At 48.6% G+C, this 15,454-nt stretch overlaps 1 protein-coding gene across 1 annotated transcript in view; it reads right to left on the bottom strand.

Annotated features, from left to right (window-relative positions):
- SCN8A (sodium voltage-gated channel alpha subunit 8) overlaps positions 1–15,454 on the bottom strand; it is a 58,221-nt gene that overhangs the window by 25,726 nt on the left and 17,041 nt on the right. Inside the window, exons 3-12 of the mRNA XM_017730741.1 lie at positions 11,811–11,929; positions 10,104–10,193; positions 9,773–9,901; positions 6,894–6,985; positions 3,423–3,644; positions 2,988–3,051; positions 2,313–2,454; positions 1,420–1,626; positions 864–1,151; positions 4–199 (exon numbers count right to left, since the gene is read on the bottom strand). Coding sequence (XP_017586230.1) covers positions 4–199; positions 864–1,151; positions 1,420–1,626; positions 2,313–2,454; positions 2,988–3,051; positions 3,423–3,644; positions 6,894–6,985; positions 9,773–9,901; positions 10,104–10,193; positions 11,811–11,929 — 1,549 coding nt within the window. The remainder of the gene's footprint in view (positions 1–3; positions 200–863; positions 1,152–1,419; positions 1,627–2,312; positions 2,455–2,987; positions 3,052–3,422; positions 3,645–6,893; positions 6,986–9,772; positions 9,902–10,103; positions 10,194–11,810; positions 11,930–15,454) is intronic.

Genomic DNA, 15,454 nt, shown 5'->3' with positions numbered 1-15,454 from the left:
GGCGGCTCCGCCGGTCGCGACCGCGGATGGGGATGAAGAGCGAGTCCCTCCTCCCCTCGCTCTCCTCCACCGTGCTGTGCTCGTCGTCGGCGAACTCGTTCTCCGAGCCCGGGTCGCGGAACCGCCCCTTGTAGCTGAAGATGCTGCTCTTGCTGTTGTGGCGGGAGAGGAAAGGGGAGCCTGGGATGCTGAGGAGAGACTGGGGGAGAAGGGAAGGAATGGAGTGAGAAGGATGGACACAAAGCGCTGCTGGCGTGGTTTTGTAGAATCGCGGAATGGTTTGGGTTGGGAGGGACCTTGAAGATTGTCCCGTTCCACCCCCTGCCATTGGGGGGTGGAACCACTATTCCAGGTTGCTCCAAGCCCCATCCAGCCTGGCCTTGGACACTGCCAGGAATGGAGCAGCTCCAGCTTCTCTGGGCGACCTGTGCCAGGGCCTCCCCACCCTCAGAGGGAGGAATTTCTTCCCAGTATCCCAGTTGACCCTGTCCTCTGCACTGGGAAGCCATTCCCCCTCGCCCTGGCACTCCAGGCCCTTGTAAACAGTCTCTCTCCATCTGTTTCCCTCCCTCTGCAGGTCTGCACAGACCATCACCCCTCACTCGTTGGCTGCACGCTGAGAGCTGCTCACTCCTGGCTGGATGAGCTGTCTCAGTGGAGGAGTTACCTGGTTGGATTCCTCAGGAACAATTCCTGCCAGGAATGTGTGTGTGAGAGTCATAAACTTGGGCCCTGAGCGTTCTCCTGACACAACGCAGTTTAGGACAGCAGGCAGATCCCTCGAGGTGCCAATAGGAATCTAAAGCAGAATATCATCCTGACCTCAAGCAACCACAAACATTAGTGAAGGAACAGAAAAGTACCTGGTTCATGATGGAAAATTTCCTTCCCAGCCTGTTATCTGGTAGCCTGAACACTTTCCTCCTCATGCCATCCTCAGATTCCGACTTGAACACCTTCTCATTGTCACACTTCTCATCTCCTTCCGACAGCTCCTTGTCCTTCCGCTTTTTCCTCCTGTTTCGACGCTCCTTGGCACTCTTGGAACTGAGTTTGGAAATCTCCGAGGAGCTCCGAGACATCCTCCCCCCACCATCATCTTCCACAGCATCTTCAGAGACCGTCCCGGCCGAGGTGACCATGGCAGCAGCCTGAGGGTGCAGGAAAGGGAAGGAAAAATAAATCACATCTTTCCAGGATTAAAGCTCCATTTTCTGCTTTAAGAAAGAGTTTGCCTTAAAGCACCTGAGTAAAAGACTTTGGGGCAGGACTGAGATGTTTATTCTCTCCTTGGAAGAAACTTGCAGTCAGAATTTGTTAAGATTTTTATAGTCTACTTGTGCAGGTAGCAAAATCAGCTTCTCTGGGCAGCCTCAGGGCCTCACCACCCTTACAGGAAGGAATTCCCTTTTTTCTCACCTGTGCTTCTTCCTGTTGCTTTTTCAATTGTTCCAGCATGGCCTTGAATTCTGCCTCCTTCTGCTCTGCCTCCTCCAGTGTCGCCTGGTTCTGCTCCTCGTAGGCCATGGCCACCACAGCCAAAATCAGGTTCACCAGGTAGAACGATCCCACAAAGATCACCAGCACAAAGAAGATCATGTAGGTTTTTCCTGCCGCTCGTAAAGTCTGGAAGTGGAATAGAATGGCAGAGGGATTACAAAAGGGAAAGGGAAGCAATTTTGGGCTTCCCTGACACGCGACGCATGGGCCAATCCCAAGTTTCTTGACCTGAATGTTTCTAAGAAAATCCAGCAGTGCTGAATCTTTCCCAGCTCAGCATTTTCCCTGCAGAGCGCTGAGACACTGCACATTCCTTGGCCATGAACACAAAAGGTGACATCCACCTTCCTCCCCTAAGGGAACATCCAAGGGATACACACTGGAAAGGATTCAGAGGCACAGTGTGAAACCCAACGCTCAGACTCCCTTAAAACAAACCAAATCAAGGAAAAGCTGTTTCAGCAAGGTCCCCAAAGCACCCTCAGGTCACGAGAAAACTCTGTGCCCTCCAAAGAGCCTGAGCACCCTCTGTGAGCAGGGCTGAACGCCCACAGCCTCCTGCAGCCAGTGCTAAGGTGCCTCCCGAATTAATTCACAGCTCAGCTGGACCCACCTTCCCTTCTGGACTTGAAGCCCAACACCTGCTGACAGGTAACGTCCCCTTCCTCCCCCCCGAAAAATCTCACTGTGCAGCTTTACTTGCACTCACTCTTTTAGAGAGAAGGAAGAAAACAAAGCTTCTCACATTTCCCTTTCCTGTTTTACCCCCAAATTCTCACCACGTATGACACCAAAGCAAAGTGTTTACTTACTAATTGATACAAGTTTTCCCAGAAGTCCTGAGTCATAAGGCGAAATAAAGCCAGAAAAGCCCAGCTGAAGGTGTCAAAGCTTGTGTACCCGTAGTTGGGGTTCCGTCCTGCCTTCATGCACGTGTATCCCTCTGGACATTGGCTGGGGAGGGACAACAGCCAGGTCAGGGCTCTCCGTGCTCACTGCCACAGCTCTCCCAACAAACAGCAAGGCAAGGAAGGACAGCAGACAAGGAGACTGAGAGGCAGGATTTCAGGAAAGCCCTGTTATCCTCGTCCTACAGAAACGAGGTGCTGCAACGCGCAGCTTTGCCCCCGACGGGAGCCCAAAGCAGGAGCTTTGGCCAGAAGTGTCTTCAGAGCCAAGAGGAAAACCAACAGCACACGGCAAGTTCCCATTTCTGAGCCTCCATGCACCCTTCTCTGACAATGCTTAAGACTGGATTCAGAGGGAAATAATGCCACTGGCAAGCAGTGGTAGCCAGACGTGCCTCCTGACAGGGAAAATGGCACTTACATTGCATTAGCAACGGATTCGTAATTAGATTAAGAAATTTGAAACCTGGTGAAATAGCACCAGAACCAACAGAGGAAGCGACAGGGAGTATTCCAAAGGTTTTGCCGGCTTTAGCCAACATCAGTGATAACTGATTGCTAATGAAGCTCAACACTCACCCTGCATCCGAGCTGTTACCACAGAGCAAAGGGTCGGTGGAGCCAGGAATGATGTAAAAGTTTGCTGAAGATGAAAAAGAAGAGATTGCATTCACACACAAATGGAGTTAGAGGATTTAATAGACTGTAACACTATTAAAACCTTCACTTAAGAGCCCCCCCAAATCCGCTGCTAAGAAATTCATCAGTAAAAATATATTTTGGACAAGTTATTTAGTTAAAAGAGCACATCCAAACCCTTCTAAAGGATGAACTCAACTAGGAACGTCTCAACAAGGCCAGATTAAAAAAAAACAACACCTGACAAACTCCTGCACAAGGGGTTTTTACTGTGAAAACCAGACACACCCCAGCATGAGCCATGTTGGAACTCCTGGGCAGCTGCATCAAGCCAAATCAGGAGGTTTTAGGGAGCCTCACTGTAGAAATACCTACACATATTGTTGGTGTATTCCTCCCAGTCGAAGCCCCTGGAGCCATTGTCCAGGAAGGTCTCGTTCACATTAATTGGCCAAATCACACACTTGTTCCTTAAATTGCCCATGAACAGCTGGAGCCCAATGAGGGCAAAGACACTGAGACAGAAAACTGTCAGGATCATCACATCCGACAGCTTCTTCACAGACTGGATGAGGGCACCCACGATGGTCTTCAAGCCTGTGGAGAAGGAAACAAGACTAGAAATCACTCCTGTAGAAGGAAACCACACTGAAAATCCAAATGAATACAGTACCTCAGAAGGACTCTTCGGTGGGAAAGGCTGTGGCTATAAATAGTGAAGGTTCCTGTGTGTGGTCAGCTTTTCCAGCCAGTACAACACTGGCATGGAGGAACCAGCTCAGCGGCGAGCGAGGAACAGTCAGAACAAATCAAAACCTCAGCATCTGTCCCTGAGAATGCCTGAGCCTCGCAGCAAGGCTGTGGAACGTGGGGAATCACTTCCCCCCACACACAGGGTTTGCCAAATGAGGATCAGACTGGGATATGCTGCCACAAAACCCCTCGTGGACACGTTCAGCCGTGTTTGAGCTGAGCTCACTGGCACGGGCTACAACAACTTACAGAGATCAAATACCTTTAGCTCTCCACATCTTGGGTTTCTCCTGCTCAACTAAACTGTCTCAGCACTTCCCTTCCCTTGCAGGAGCAGAATCTTCCCCTTCAGTGGTGGGTTTGGTCACAGCCAGGGCAGGATTTCACCCTGAGCATTGGTGCTCTGGGATTTACTGAGGCCACTGGGATCATTAACAGGCTCAGCACCAAAAGTAAGCTCAGGCATAAGCCAGAATCCTGCTGGTTTCCCACACCAGTCTGGTCCGTGAGAGGCAGAACTCGTGACTCGGGAGAACTCAGCATTAATTTTTAGGCGACAGGTCTAAACTAGCTAGAATTTTGGATGCAGAAACAGTACCCAATTAGGTCCCTTTAATCAGCCTTTCTGGTGTTAAGTAGGATGATTCTGTGGTTTATAAATGAGCAGTGAAGGAAGGAATGAGCAAAAAAATAACGAATCACAGCTGGATTTGGGGCCAGTCAGATCCAAGCTTCCAGCTGAGACCACATGAACATTTTGCAATAAATCTTGGACCAGAAACCAGGTCCCTTCCAACCTCCTCCTTCTGTGAAACCCTTGTAGACCAACAGAGGTTAGACCCGTACCAGGAACACAAAGGTTCAAAAACAAACGGTTGCAGATACATTCCTTGCAAAGGAATTCTACTTTGAAGTGTCATTTACTTCCATTGTCCAAACTTTTCATGGATGCCAAAGCCCTGCTCCAACGCAGAGCAGGTTTGTGCTGTTCTGGCAGACACATCACCCCCAGCACCTCTTGCCATGCTCATCCCACGGCTCTGCTCTGCACATGCACCCACGGACGTCAGCGCTTGGGTTCCTGCTCTGGGTGCTGCTCCCTCACAGCTGGGTAAGGAGAAAGGGGGTTTGGAACCAGCAGGAGAGATCCCAGTCCAGGCACAGACTGGGAACACTTCAACAAACACAACTCCAGCAACTTCCAGCTGCAGTGACCACCCCGTGCTCCGCGGATCCGAGTTTCCCTGGATCCTGTGGAATGCGGGAGCGACCCAGGTGTGTCCCCACATGGCACCAGGCAATTAAAATATAGGAATTCAAGTGCCAATATAGAAAATCTCTTGAGACCATCACGGTTTCGTACAGTTTTTCCACCAAACCGTAAGACCAAAGGGATAATTTGGTGGTTTCGCTCAGAGGTGTCACAGTTTGCTCCTGTCACAAAGATCCATAGAGACCATGGAATTTTGTCCATGGCATGGCAAATTCTGGTAATATTTCCCATTTTTATCTCGTCTCACACACACCTTCGTTCCAATTACTGGCAGAAGATGTAGATGGCACTCGAAACACTAAAATGAGCTTCTCAGTAGCTCAGCACAGAGTTAAAATTCCCGTTCCATGTGCTGAAGCAGAAGGGGAACCCCTTTAGATTTTAATATTCAGTGTATTCTAAAAATCACCTTTTCCCTGTGAAATGATAGCAGTAAAACCCATAAAGATGCTTTCAGATTAAATAACCCAAAAGGCCAATTACTCAAACGCTTTACATTCCTCCTGCTGTCACAAAATGGAGGGGGGGCGAGCCTTGTGCTGCACCCACATGCTGCAGAAACACACCTGGACAACCGTCCCCCAGAAACGGACACAAAACCCCAAAATTTTGGCATTTCAGGTATGTTCAGTGCCCCCAACCCAAACAGGATCCCCTTGGCTGTGTGTGGCAAATCATCGCTTTTATTCAACCAAAATATGCAGCGAATTGTCCCTCTAATAAAAATTACACAAAAATGTGCTGGACTTAGCAGGGCTCAGCCCCAACCCCTCCGCTGCCATTTGAAATCAAACTCCATCGGTTTTGAATTGTATGGAGAGAACGATCCAAAACCGAGCTGCTCTGCTCCCGTCCATGGGAACACAAGGCATGCTCTCACACAGCCAGGAACCAGCTCCTTAAAGCTGCATCATCTCCCACTTTGCTACAGTTAAGAAAGCAAAACACAGGCAAAACTGGTTTCAAGATCGATGCTTCTCTCTGAGCAAGCCGGTTAGTCTCTGGAGCGGGCCGAGGGAATCACAGCCGCCCTTCAGAGCCGCCCAGGGCACTGCTAACAGCAATTACCAAAGGTCTTTTGCTCTTAGATACCACCAAACACGAAGGAAGGCTCAGTAGGAACATCACTCCAGCATGTTCTCACTGGGTGCAAGGAAAGCAGGTGCCACGTAAGAGCATCACCATCATCATCATCATCATCATGCACAACAGGCAGGTACAGCTGATGGGGTTGGCAGTCTGGGATGGGACAAAAGGGATGTGCCCTACAGTTCCATAGGCTGGTCCCTGGCAGCCTGAGAGAGCAGAACCACCACTCCAGTGTCAGTGAATGCGTGAGGGAACAAAGCAGCAAGGAACGGAGACCAAAACTCATCGAGGAGTCATTTCGGGTGCTGTCCTTGAAAGAGGCTGAGCACCTGGAAACCAGAATGCTGGAGATGTCTGAGTGCCTGTAAGACCTGAGCCTGGAGCTCAACCTTAGAATTAGGGGCACTTTTGAGAAACCATGAGCATGAAGCTTTTCTGTACAAGAATTCAGGATCAGGAAATGTTCCAGGCCAGGCTGGACAGAGCTGTGATTAAACTGGTCTAGTGGAAGGTGTCCCTGCCCGTGGCAGGAGGTGGAACAAGATGAGCCTGTTCATCCCACAGTTTGATGGCTTGGGAGCCTTGATTTCAAACTGCTTTGCTACACAGACTGCAAATCCCATCCAAAAAATCCCAGTGCCATTTCTGAGGAATGAGCAGTGCAGGAGGGGAGGGGAAATACAGAGAGGAGACGCACGCAAGCCCAGCCGTTAATGCTGAATGGTTCTCACCTGGAATTACAGAGATAGTTTTCAAAGCTCGGAGAACTCTGAAAGTTCTCAATGCTGAGACATTCCCAAGGTCCACAAACTCTGTGACATATCTGCAATGAGGGAGGTCACACACAAAAAACACCATGACAATACACACACCAAAATAAAACAACAACTACAGACAAAGCAATACATCACTCACAGGGGCCTGCACCCGACAGCTAAACACCAACCGGGGCCGCCTTACCTGGAATTACAGAAATAGTTTTCAAAGCTCTCAGAACCCTGAAAGTGCGCAGAGCTGAAACATTGCCTAGGTTTACAAACTCTGTTATATACCTGCAGAATTAAACCAGAGTTAATGGCACCGTTGGGGTCACCTTCCTTTGCATAAATCGTCTGCCTGTAGGAAACAGCTTGTGATTTAAAACGCTTCAGAATTGGCATTGAAAAGAGAGAGAGAGACAAAGTTGCAGAGGCAAAACACAGTTTAAGTCTCTCCACTCCCCAGCCAGCTTGCCCAGGTACACGGTTGGATACCCATCCTCACCTAGAATCATGGAATGTCCTGAGTGGGAAGGGACCCCCAGGGATCATCCACTCCAACCCCTGGCCCTGCACAGACACCCCAACAACCCCACCCTGGGCATCCCTGGCAGCGCTGTCCCAACGCTCCTGGAGCTCTGGCAGCCTCGGGGCCGTGCCCATTCCCTGGGGAGCCTGGGCAGTGCCCAGCAGCCTCTGGGGGAAGAACCTTTTCCTGACATCCCACCTAACCCTGCCCTGGCCCAGCTCCAGCTGTTCCCTCGTGTCCTGCCACTGGTCACAGGGAGCAGAGATCGGAGCTGCCCCTCGGGATGAAGCTGCAGCCCCCAATGAGTCCCCTCAGTCTCTTCTCCAGCTGAACAGACCCAGAGCCCTCAGCCACTCCTCCAGACCCTTCCCCCTCCCCTTGTCCCTGCTTCCGGACCCTCTCCAGCAGCTTTAGATGTTTTTCATGTTGTGGTGCCCCAAACTCCACACAGTCCTGTAGAGAACTTGAAACTTTGCCATCTCTACAGAAGAAGGCAATTGTAAAAGTGCCAAATATTTGAGGAGACTTGGTGACATCACCCTGAGCAACCTGGGCTAGTGGGAGGTGTCCCTGCCCACGGCAGGGGGTGGAACTGGATGAACTTTAAGGTCCCTCCCAATCCAACCCATTCCATGATTCCGTGATTGTACGACCACCTCAGATCAGCAGTTTCAGGTATATTCGCTTCACTTCATGTTTTTAAGAAAACATAATCATCTTCTGCTTTGATTAACATCCTTCAATTTAATTAGCATCCTTCATTTCAATTAGCATCCTCCATTTTTAATCCTTTATGCTTCAGTGTCTGCTTGTGAGCTACAGGAAGGTTCGATTCTCCCCTTTTTACAAGCAGATAAACCCAAGATACGCAGGGGAGAAGAGGCTTAGTGCAAAGTAACAGGGTTAAATTTTACCCCAGCTTAGAGAATATTTCCTCTGTGCTGCGTGGGGAGAAACCTGGTATGAAAAATCAAAAAAAAGCTCAATATTCAAGATTTTTCCTGGTGCAGAAAGGCCTCAAGGGCTTTAAAAAACTCAGGCCTTCTTAGTGGGGTTTAAATAATGCCCTTGACACAAAAAGGATTGTACCAGAGCCCACAGGCAAAGCCTGGCCTCTGGAAAGGAGAGGGTTACAGAGACCAGTGAGGGATTTAGGACATTCCTTGCAGAGCAATGCCCTGGGCCCTTTAAAGATGGTGGGATGATATTTGGTAACTTCTGGAGAAATAAAGGAATTGCCAGTTCCCAGGTTGGATTCGGTCTGTGTGCGCCCACACTGGGTGCTCACACTGGGTGCCCACACTGGGTGCTCACACTGGGCAGAGCAGATCCCCAACAGCTCTGAAGTAAAACTAAAGTGTTGGGGAGCTGCTGGTTATTGGCTTTTCATGGACAATGCCCAACTCTTTGCATATAATTTAAGTAAACAACTAAAAGGTAGAGTAGCCAAAGAGCAAAAACTCAGGAAACTCAACAGACTTGGGTGCAGAATCCAGCAAAGTATGATTAAAGCATTTGACTTCGAGTGCTCTGAACCCTTGGAAATCCAGCTCCTGAGCCTTCCTCTGTGATCCCTGTTCCATCAGACACCGGTGAATATGGGAGCCCAAGCCTGCCACATGCAATACTCCAAAAATAAGTGTAAAAGGGCAAAAATATTTCTTCCACCAGCAGCTTGGAGTACCAGTGACAAAGACCTGGTTTCCATCAGCGGGACTAAGGCTGAGCCAGGATCAGCTCAGGGCAATATGGAAAAACCCAGGAATTCAGGGTGTATCTCCTGATGTGACTCAGACATGCCCATGATCCTCAATATCAGCCCAATCCAGCACAAAAGAAAAGAACGAGAAGGAAAATCAAGTGTCTCCTTTCTGACACTGCAGCTTCATGGGAAACGGGTTAATAACCACTGCTTATTAACAGGTTATTAACGGGTTATCAATGGCTTAATCACAGTCCAACCTCCAGCCACAGCCCAAGGGGGAAGGAGTGGTAGAGACTGGAATTTAAAGATATTTGGTTCCTATGCTGATCTGCCCCTCTGGCACGTGAACCACCTAAAATCTTGCACTAATCAAGACAACTTTCAGAAAATCCTTTTTTTGCACAGCAGCAGCTCCATTAACTCTGTGCTGCTGCAGTTTAGAGCTGAAATCCCATCAGGCTAAAGCTTTCCTTGGAAAAATCAAGACAGAAACCTTGGGAGGGGGGTTGGGGGTGTAATTTAAGTTTTCTTTGATCTTCTTTTTCCTTCCAAACACACCCTCCTCCTAAGGCCCCGTCCCCTCCCATTCACACAAATCCCTGGAATAACACAACTTACGCCATCATGATCACGCTGAAATCCAGCCAGTTCCAGGGATCCCGCAGGAAGGTGAACCCATCTATACAGAAACCTCTTGCAATGATTTTCACGAGTGATTCAAACGTATAAATCCCGGTGAATGTGTACCTGTCACGAGGAAACGCCCTTTTAGTCGTGAAAAAAAGGAGAACTGCAGTTACTTTTGTCTAAATAAACGGCTCCAAAAGACAAAAGTGTTCATGCAAAAATCCACAGGGAGGAACAGGGTCCTCAAGGGAACAAACTCAGCGTGCTGGGAGGTTCTTACAAACACAACATTTGGTACTTAAACACAACAATTCGTACTTACTCCACATTCTTTGACCATTCGGGCGGGTTACTAAAAGTCATGAATACACAGTTGGTCAAAATAGTGCACATAATGATCATGCTAAATACTGTGGGACAAAGTCAAGGAGCAAAGGGACACGTGGTGACTCTTTACATTCCCTTAAGGTCCCCAAAGATCACTGACTTCAGGAAAATTCAACCATTTCCAGGCTTTTCTCTGTGGGCTACAAATAAGGGCTGAGATGCTTCCACCAGTCACGGGAAATAAGGCTGTTTATATAAATATACATGGATATATTTTTAACGGACTGTATTACATACACCTCTCTGCTATATAAACTAAAAATACATCTAAATATATGTATTAGCTACAAGATTTATAGACTATATATTTCAATATGTTGTATTATAGATACTATTTATACACTACGTAACATATCATATGCTATGTAACATATATGACTACATAAATAGCATTTTATGGCACCATTCAATAAATTCTGTATTTTATATTTTAATTTATGTATTTTATATTTTATAACATACTTTTAAAATTCGTTTTCTACAAATCAATGCTGTATTTTCTGGTATGTCTCAGCAATTCAGTTCAGAGGCCTAAATGAAAATGTGTCCCTGGCTATTCAGTAACATCCAAATATCTTGTCTGCTATTGCAGCCCATGGGAAAGCAGTGCTGAAATCCACAGACACCGGGATTTAGCTTGGAGAAAATCACAGGAATCTTTCCAGACATCTCTGCTCCCTCTGAGTCTTACAAGTGACTGATCTGGGGAGCAGCACAATGTCCAAATTAGAAGTTTGAGTGTATTTTAGCCACTGAATTACTAGCACAGTGGTGAAATCCAGCTGTTTGACTTCCAAAATCATTTCAGGAGACTCAAACAGACCTTGGACCAAGACCCAAGAGCCTTCAGCAGCTCAGCCTGACCTGAACCTCACATCCCTCACCTACATCCCTCACCCAGCACATGCAGGGGGAGGAGAGGCCACGAGAAATAACACAAAGCCAACTTTGGAAAGATGGAAAAGCTTTTCCTCCATGTGAGATACAGGACAGGAGATTACAGAAGCCTCTAAAGCATGTGAATGTGTTTCCATTTTAGAGCCATTTTCTAAAAATAAATAAATAAACAGGACGAAGCAGCTCAGTCAATAAAATACACTATTTTTCTCCTAATAACACCATCAGATGATGCTTCCAAAGCTCCCAGGGCCCTGCAATGGGACATTTTGGAAGAGCTTTGCCATTAGAAGGATGCTTTAGAGATGCCAAAAGAGCAAGAAATTAGTCAGTGCCTAATTACAGACAAGGTGGCTGTGGCTTGTTCTCCAGATAATAACTCTATTTATTTCTAGATAATATTTTAGTATTTAATTATATTTTAATTGAATTGAACCATTTCAGTAGCTCTTAAAGCCTAGCTCTCCTTCACATGAAGCACAGCCTCAAGTCACATCTGTTCCAAAACTCGTCCACGTGTGTGCACTGAGGGAAGAACAGGGAAAATAAAGGAGAAGTTCCCTTCACTGGATGTGGCTAAAGAACTGCTTTTTCATCCAGTAAAACCAGGAGTTTGTGTATGTTCTGAGGCCAACCCACACCTGCAGGTGCAGGACTGGCATTCATACACGTGGACTGAGCACAAGACAACAGGTAAGAGATTTTCAATGAAAACACAAAGGTAACTCAGTAATGAAAAGGATATGAATGTATCAAAATTTTAATAGCTATTCTTCTAAACAGATTAAAAGGACTTAAAATGTACAAGGCAGGTGTGGCACTAAATCGGAAGAGTGTTTTCCCTCTGTTTAGTACTACAAAGGTCTGCAGAGAAAAAAAGAAAGAGAGAGAGAGAGAGAGTTAATGCAAGAAAATCAAAGCAGGAATTGTACAAAATAGACAAACAACTTCCAGGGTAAAACATAGCATTTTCTGCCTTTTTTTTTTTTTTTTTGGATGAATCTTTTATGAAGCTCCCATTAGGCTACAACACACCTGTACACCATGGACCTCACCCACCAGGACACCAGGGATAATTCTGCTCCAAACATCCATTCCACCAGAGACCTCAGACAGGGCAGAAGCCAAACCTCCCACCCAAGCCCTGCTCTCCTCTTCCACAGCACTGTCATTCCTTTCTAAGGGACCTGAGGTCCTAAGTGCCTCAGGACCAGACCTGAGGAGCAGCTGGGGCAGCTGAGCCCACGCCACGACCCAGAGCACCAGCCCCAAGTCACAGCACAGCGCTGGCACAGCCTGGGCCTCCTTCCCAAATAACCACAACAAATCCCACTGTTGCAAAGACCTCACCTGCAAAGAGAGACTGAGAGGCAAAGAGCAGCAGAACGTGGTGGCAGAGTCCCCCAGCCCAGCAGACACAGGTCACCCACCCACCCACCCCAGCGCCCACCCTGGTGCTGCACCGACCCTCAGCACAGCCCTGGGTCTCACTGCTGCTCATGACAGAGATCTTGTAAGATGTGAGGTTCATTTCTTTATGGAGAACCTGTGGAATGATCCATGTGAACGTGGGGCAGGATCCTGCTGGTCCATCTCCCTGCAGGGAGCACGCGGAGCACCAGCAGCATCAGGGGCAAGCTGGGTCTGTGGGTGCTTCACGCCAGCACACCCAAACACCCACCATCCGACTCAGAAGGAAAAAAACCCATTTGTGTGCACTGAGAAGCCAAAGCCCTTTCCCTGGCACCATTTATCCCATTTTTATCCTCTCCAGGATGGTCCCAGAGCGCAGCCGGACTCACTCCTGTCTCCAACCCCCGGCTGGCACAGCCCCGAGCTCACAGAGCCCAACCCAAGGGAATCCACGAGGGCTCTCTGCCAACAAAGGCTTCCCCAGGAGACTCACTCTTAGGAAATTTGTCATTTCCATCCTCGTCAATGAAACAACGTATTTGAGCTCGTTTGGCTAAATTAGACCATTGAGCAGTAAATTATTTGCAAAGGAAATCAAAATCAGATTGTGGTTCAGCACCGAGAGAGGAGGGTTCGTTAGCAGAACCACTAATGCATCCCCACCAAAAGCACTTTAAAGACAACCCTGGACAGCTCCTAAATTGCAGCATCAAGAATTAATGACCAGATCACCTTGGCATGGAACAACCTTCTAAAAGGCCCAAAGTTTTGCAGAACTGCCATTACGGAGTGCTCAGGGGACACCCAATTCTAGGAATCAGCTCTCTCCCCTTTCCTGACACCACAAACTTTCCAGGACTCGCATCCCCTTCCTTTTTAAATCTCGTTTTGCTCTGGAGCAAGACACTCATCCCACCAGGATTCTCACGGGCTCCAGCTGTGTCCCCAGCTCGACACGGATCTCCCAACTCTCCCACACCTTTTGAGCAATGAAACCTCCAACACGACCGTGCTGAACATTACGTGGGACAAGGTGAGCTGGAAGAAGACAGGAATTTCCCAAACCCCGCTCAGCAGTTCCGAGAGGTGGCTCAGTTTCGCTGTGTCTCCATCTCCCACAGGAAAAATCCCTATGCAGGAGCCTGTGGCTCGTTCAGCCAAAGCCAGCAAGCCAGGAGTGCAACCACCCTTCACCTGGAGACACAGGGACACGGGTGTGGCTCCACGGAGGCAGAGCAACCCAAAACTCGGGGCAGCTAAACTCAGCCGGGGCGGGTGGATGGAAACAGCCCCAGGCGAGGGCCGGGCCCTCTGTCTCGGCACATGGCAGGGGTCACACACAGGGGTCACTCACACAACACCCCCCTGCAGCCGCCCTTTCCCAAGGACTGACTCAGAACGTGGCATTGCCTGCTGTAATAGCACAGAATCCCAGCATCCCTGAGGTTGGAAAAGACCTCCAAGACCATCGAGTCCAACTTGTGACCAATCACCCAGGCCAGAGTGCTGAGCGCCACGTCCAGTGGCACCGTGGACACCGCCGGGATAGCGACTCCAGCACCTCCCTGGGCAGCCCCTTCCAACGCCTGACCACCCTTTCCATGAAGAAATCTAAGCCTTCATCCCACTGCCCACCAAACATGAACTCCACGGTCCTCTTATGTGACTGTACCTAAGGCACTTCCTTGTTTTCTCTCTGTGCCCTGCCCAGATTTCTCCTTTTAGACCATAAAACTTGTTGAATTCTTCCTGCCTGTAAAGCCCATCATCCCTGGGCCTTTCAGCACAGCCCTCACACCAAGAAGGTGTCAATAGTTCCAGTCTGCTCATCGATTTTGACAGTTCCGAGATCCACCATTCCCCTGTGTATCCTGTAAAATCCTGAGTAAACCTCCACTTGGTCTCATCAGTAGAAAGAAAAGCCCAAAAGCCCAAGAAGTGTTTGGCAATTTAAACCCTCTCTTAGTTCTCCGTTCTGCTGCTGACATATCAAAACTCCATTTCAAAATGGCTGCAAGCTCTTAAAACATTTCCTGGATCTGGGCCAAGAACATCCTTAAGAGTTTTTAAGATGTGCTGAAGCAAAGCTCCAAACTCAGAGGAAGGTGATACCCGGAAAAAGGCATTTTGCAGTCAGTTTAAGAGATGCTTGTGTCTGGCTGGACTTCCCAAAGTCCCTGTTTGTTGTTAGAGCTGTGAAAAAAAACTCCATCCACTTCAGTTTCCTTCAAGTCATCAGGACCCACCAAAACCTTGGAAATAGGTCTCATAAAAAGAAAGAAGGTCCCAAAAGATAAATTCTCTAAATCAATCTGCAAAATGACGACTGCGCTTGAGAGCGCAACAGAACCGCTTGAGGGATGGCAAGAATCATTCCAGCTCCAGGAAGATTTAAAATTTTTTTCCTGCAGTTTTTCCACTGAACACTTCTGTAATGGCTGAGGAGTGAGGGGGAGTGGGCAGGAGATTTCAGAAGAAAACAGCTTTAGGAACAGCCTCAGAACATATGGAAGCAGATTCCTGCAGCAGTAACACGATGACGGCCCTGACGCTCGATGCTGAGCAGGGGAGAGCGACGACTTCCTGGAGACACCCTGAGCCAGGCACTGGGGCTGCTGGAAAATGAATTTACAGGAAACTCGGGCACCCTGAGGACTGAAGAATTATAGGCACAATCAGTCCTGAGAGCAGCCCTGGGGAGAAGGGGTTTAGGTGCTGGTGGGGGAGAGCTGGACGTGCCCCAGGAACCCCCCGAGCCTGGGCTGAGGCCCCTCTGTCCTGCTCAGGTGAGACCCCACCTGCAGAGCTGCCTCCAGGCTGGAGAAGAGAAGCTTTGGGGGATCTAATTGTGGCCATCCAGTGCCTGAAGGAGCTGCAGGAAAGATGGAGAGAGACCTTTTACACGGGCCTGGAGTGCCAGGACAAGGGGCAATGGCTTCAAACTGCCAGAGGGCAGGGATGGATGGGATATTGGGA

The sequence above is a fragment of the Corvus brachyrhynchos genome, unplaced genomic scaffold (genome assembly GCF_000691975.1).
Source record: "Corvus brachyrhynchos isolate BGI_N302 unplaced genomic scaffold, ASM69197v1 scaffold933, whole genome shotgun sequence".
In the NCBI taxonomy this organism is placed as follows: Eukaryota; Metazoa; Chordata; class Aves; order Passeriformes; family Corvidae; genus Corvus; species Corvus brachyrhynchos.
The sequence above is the reverse complement of the archived record's forward strand: the minus strand, read 5'-3'. Positions and strand labels throughout refer to the sequence as shown.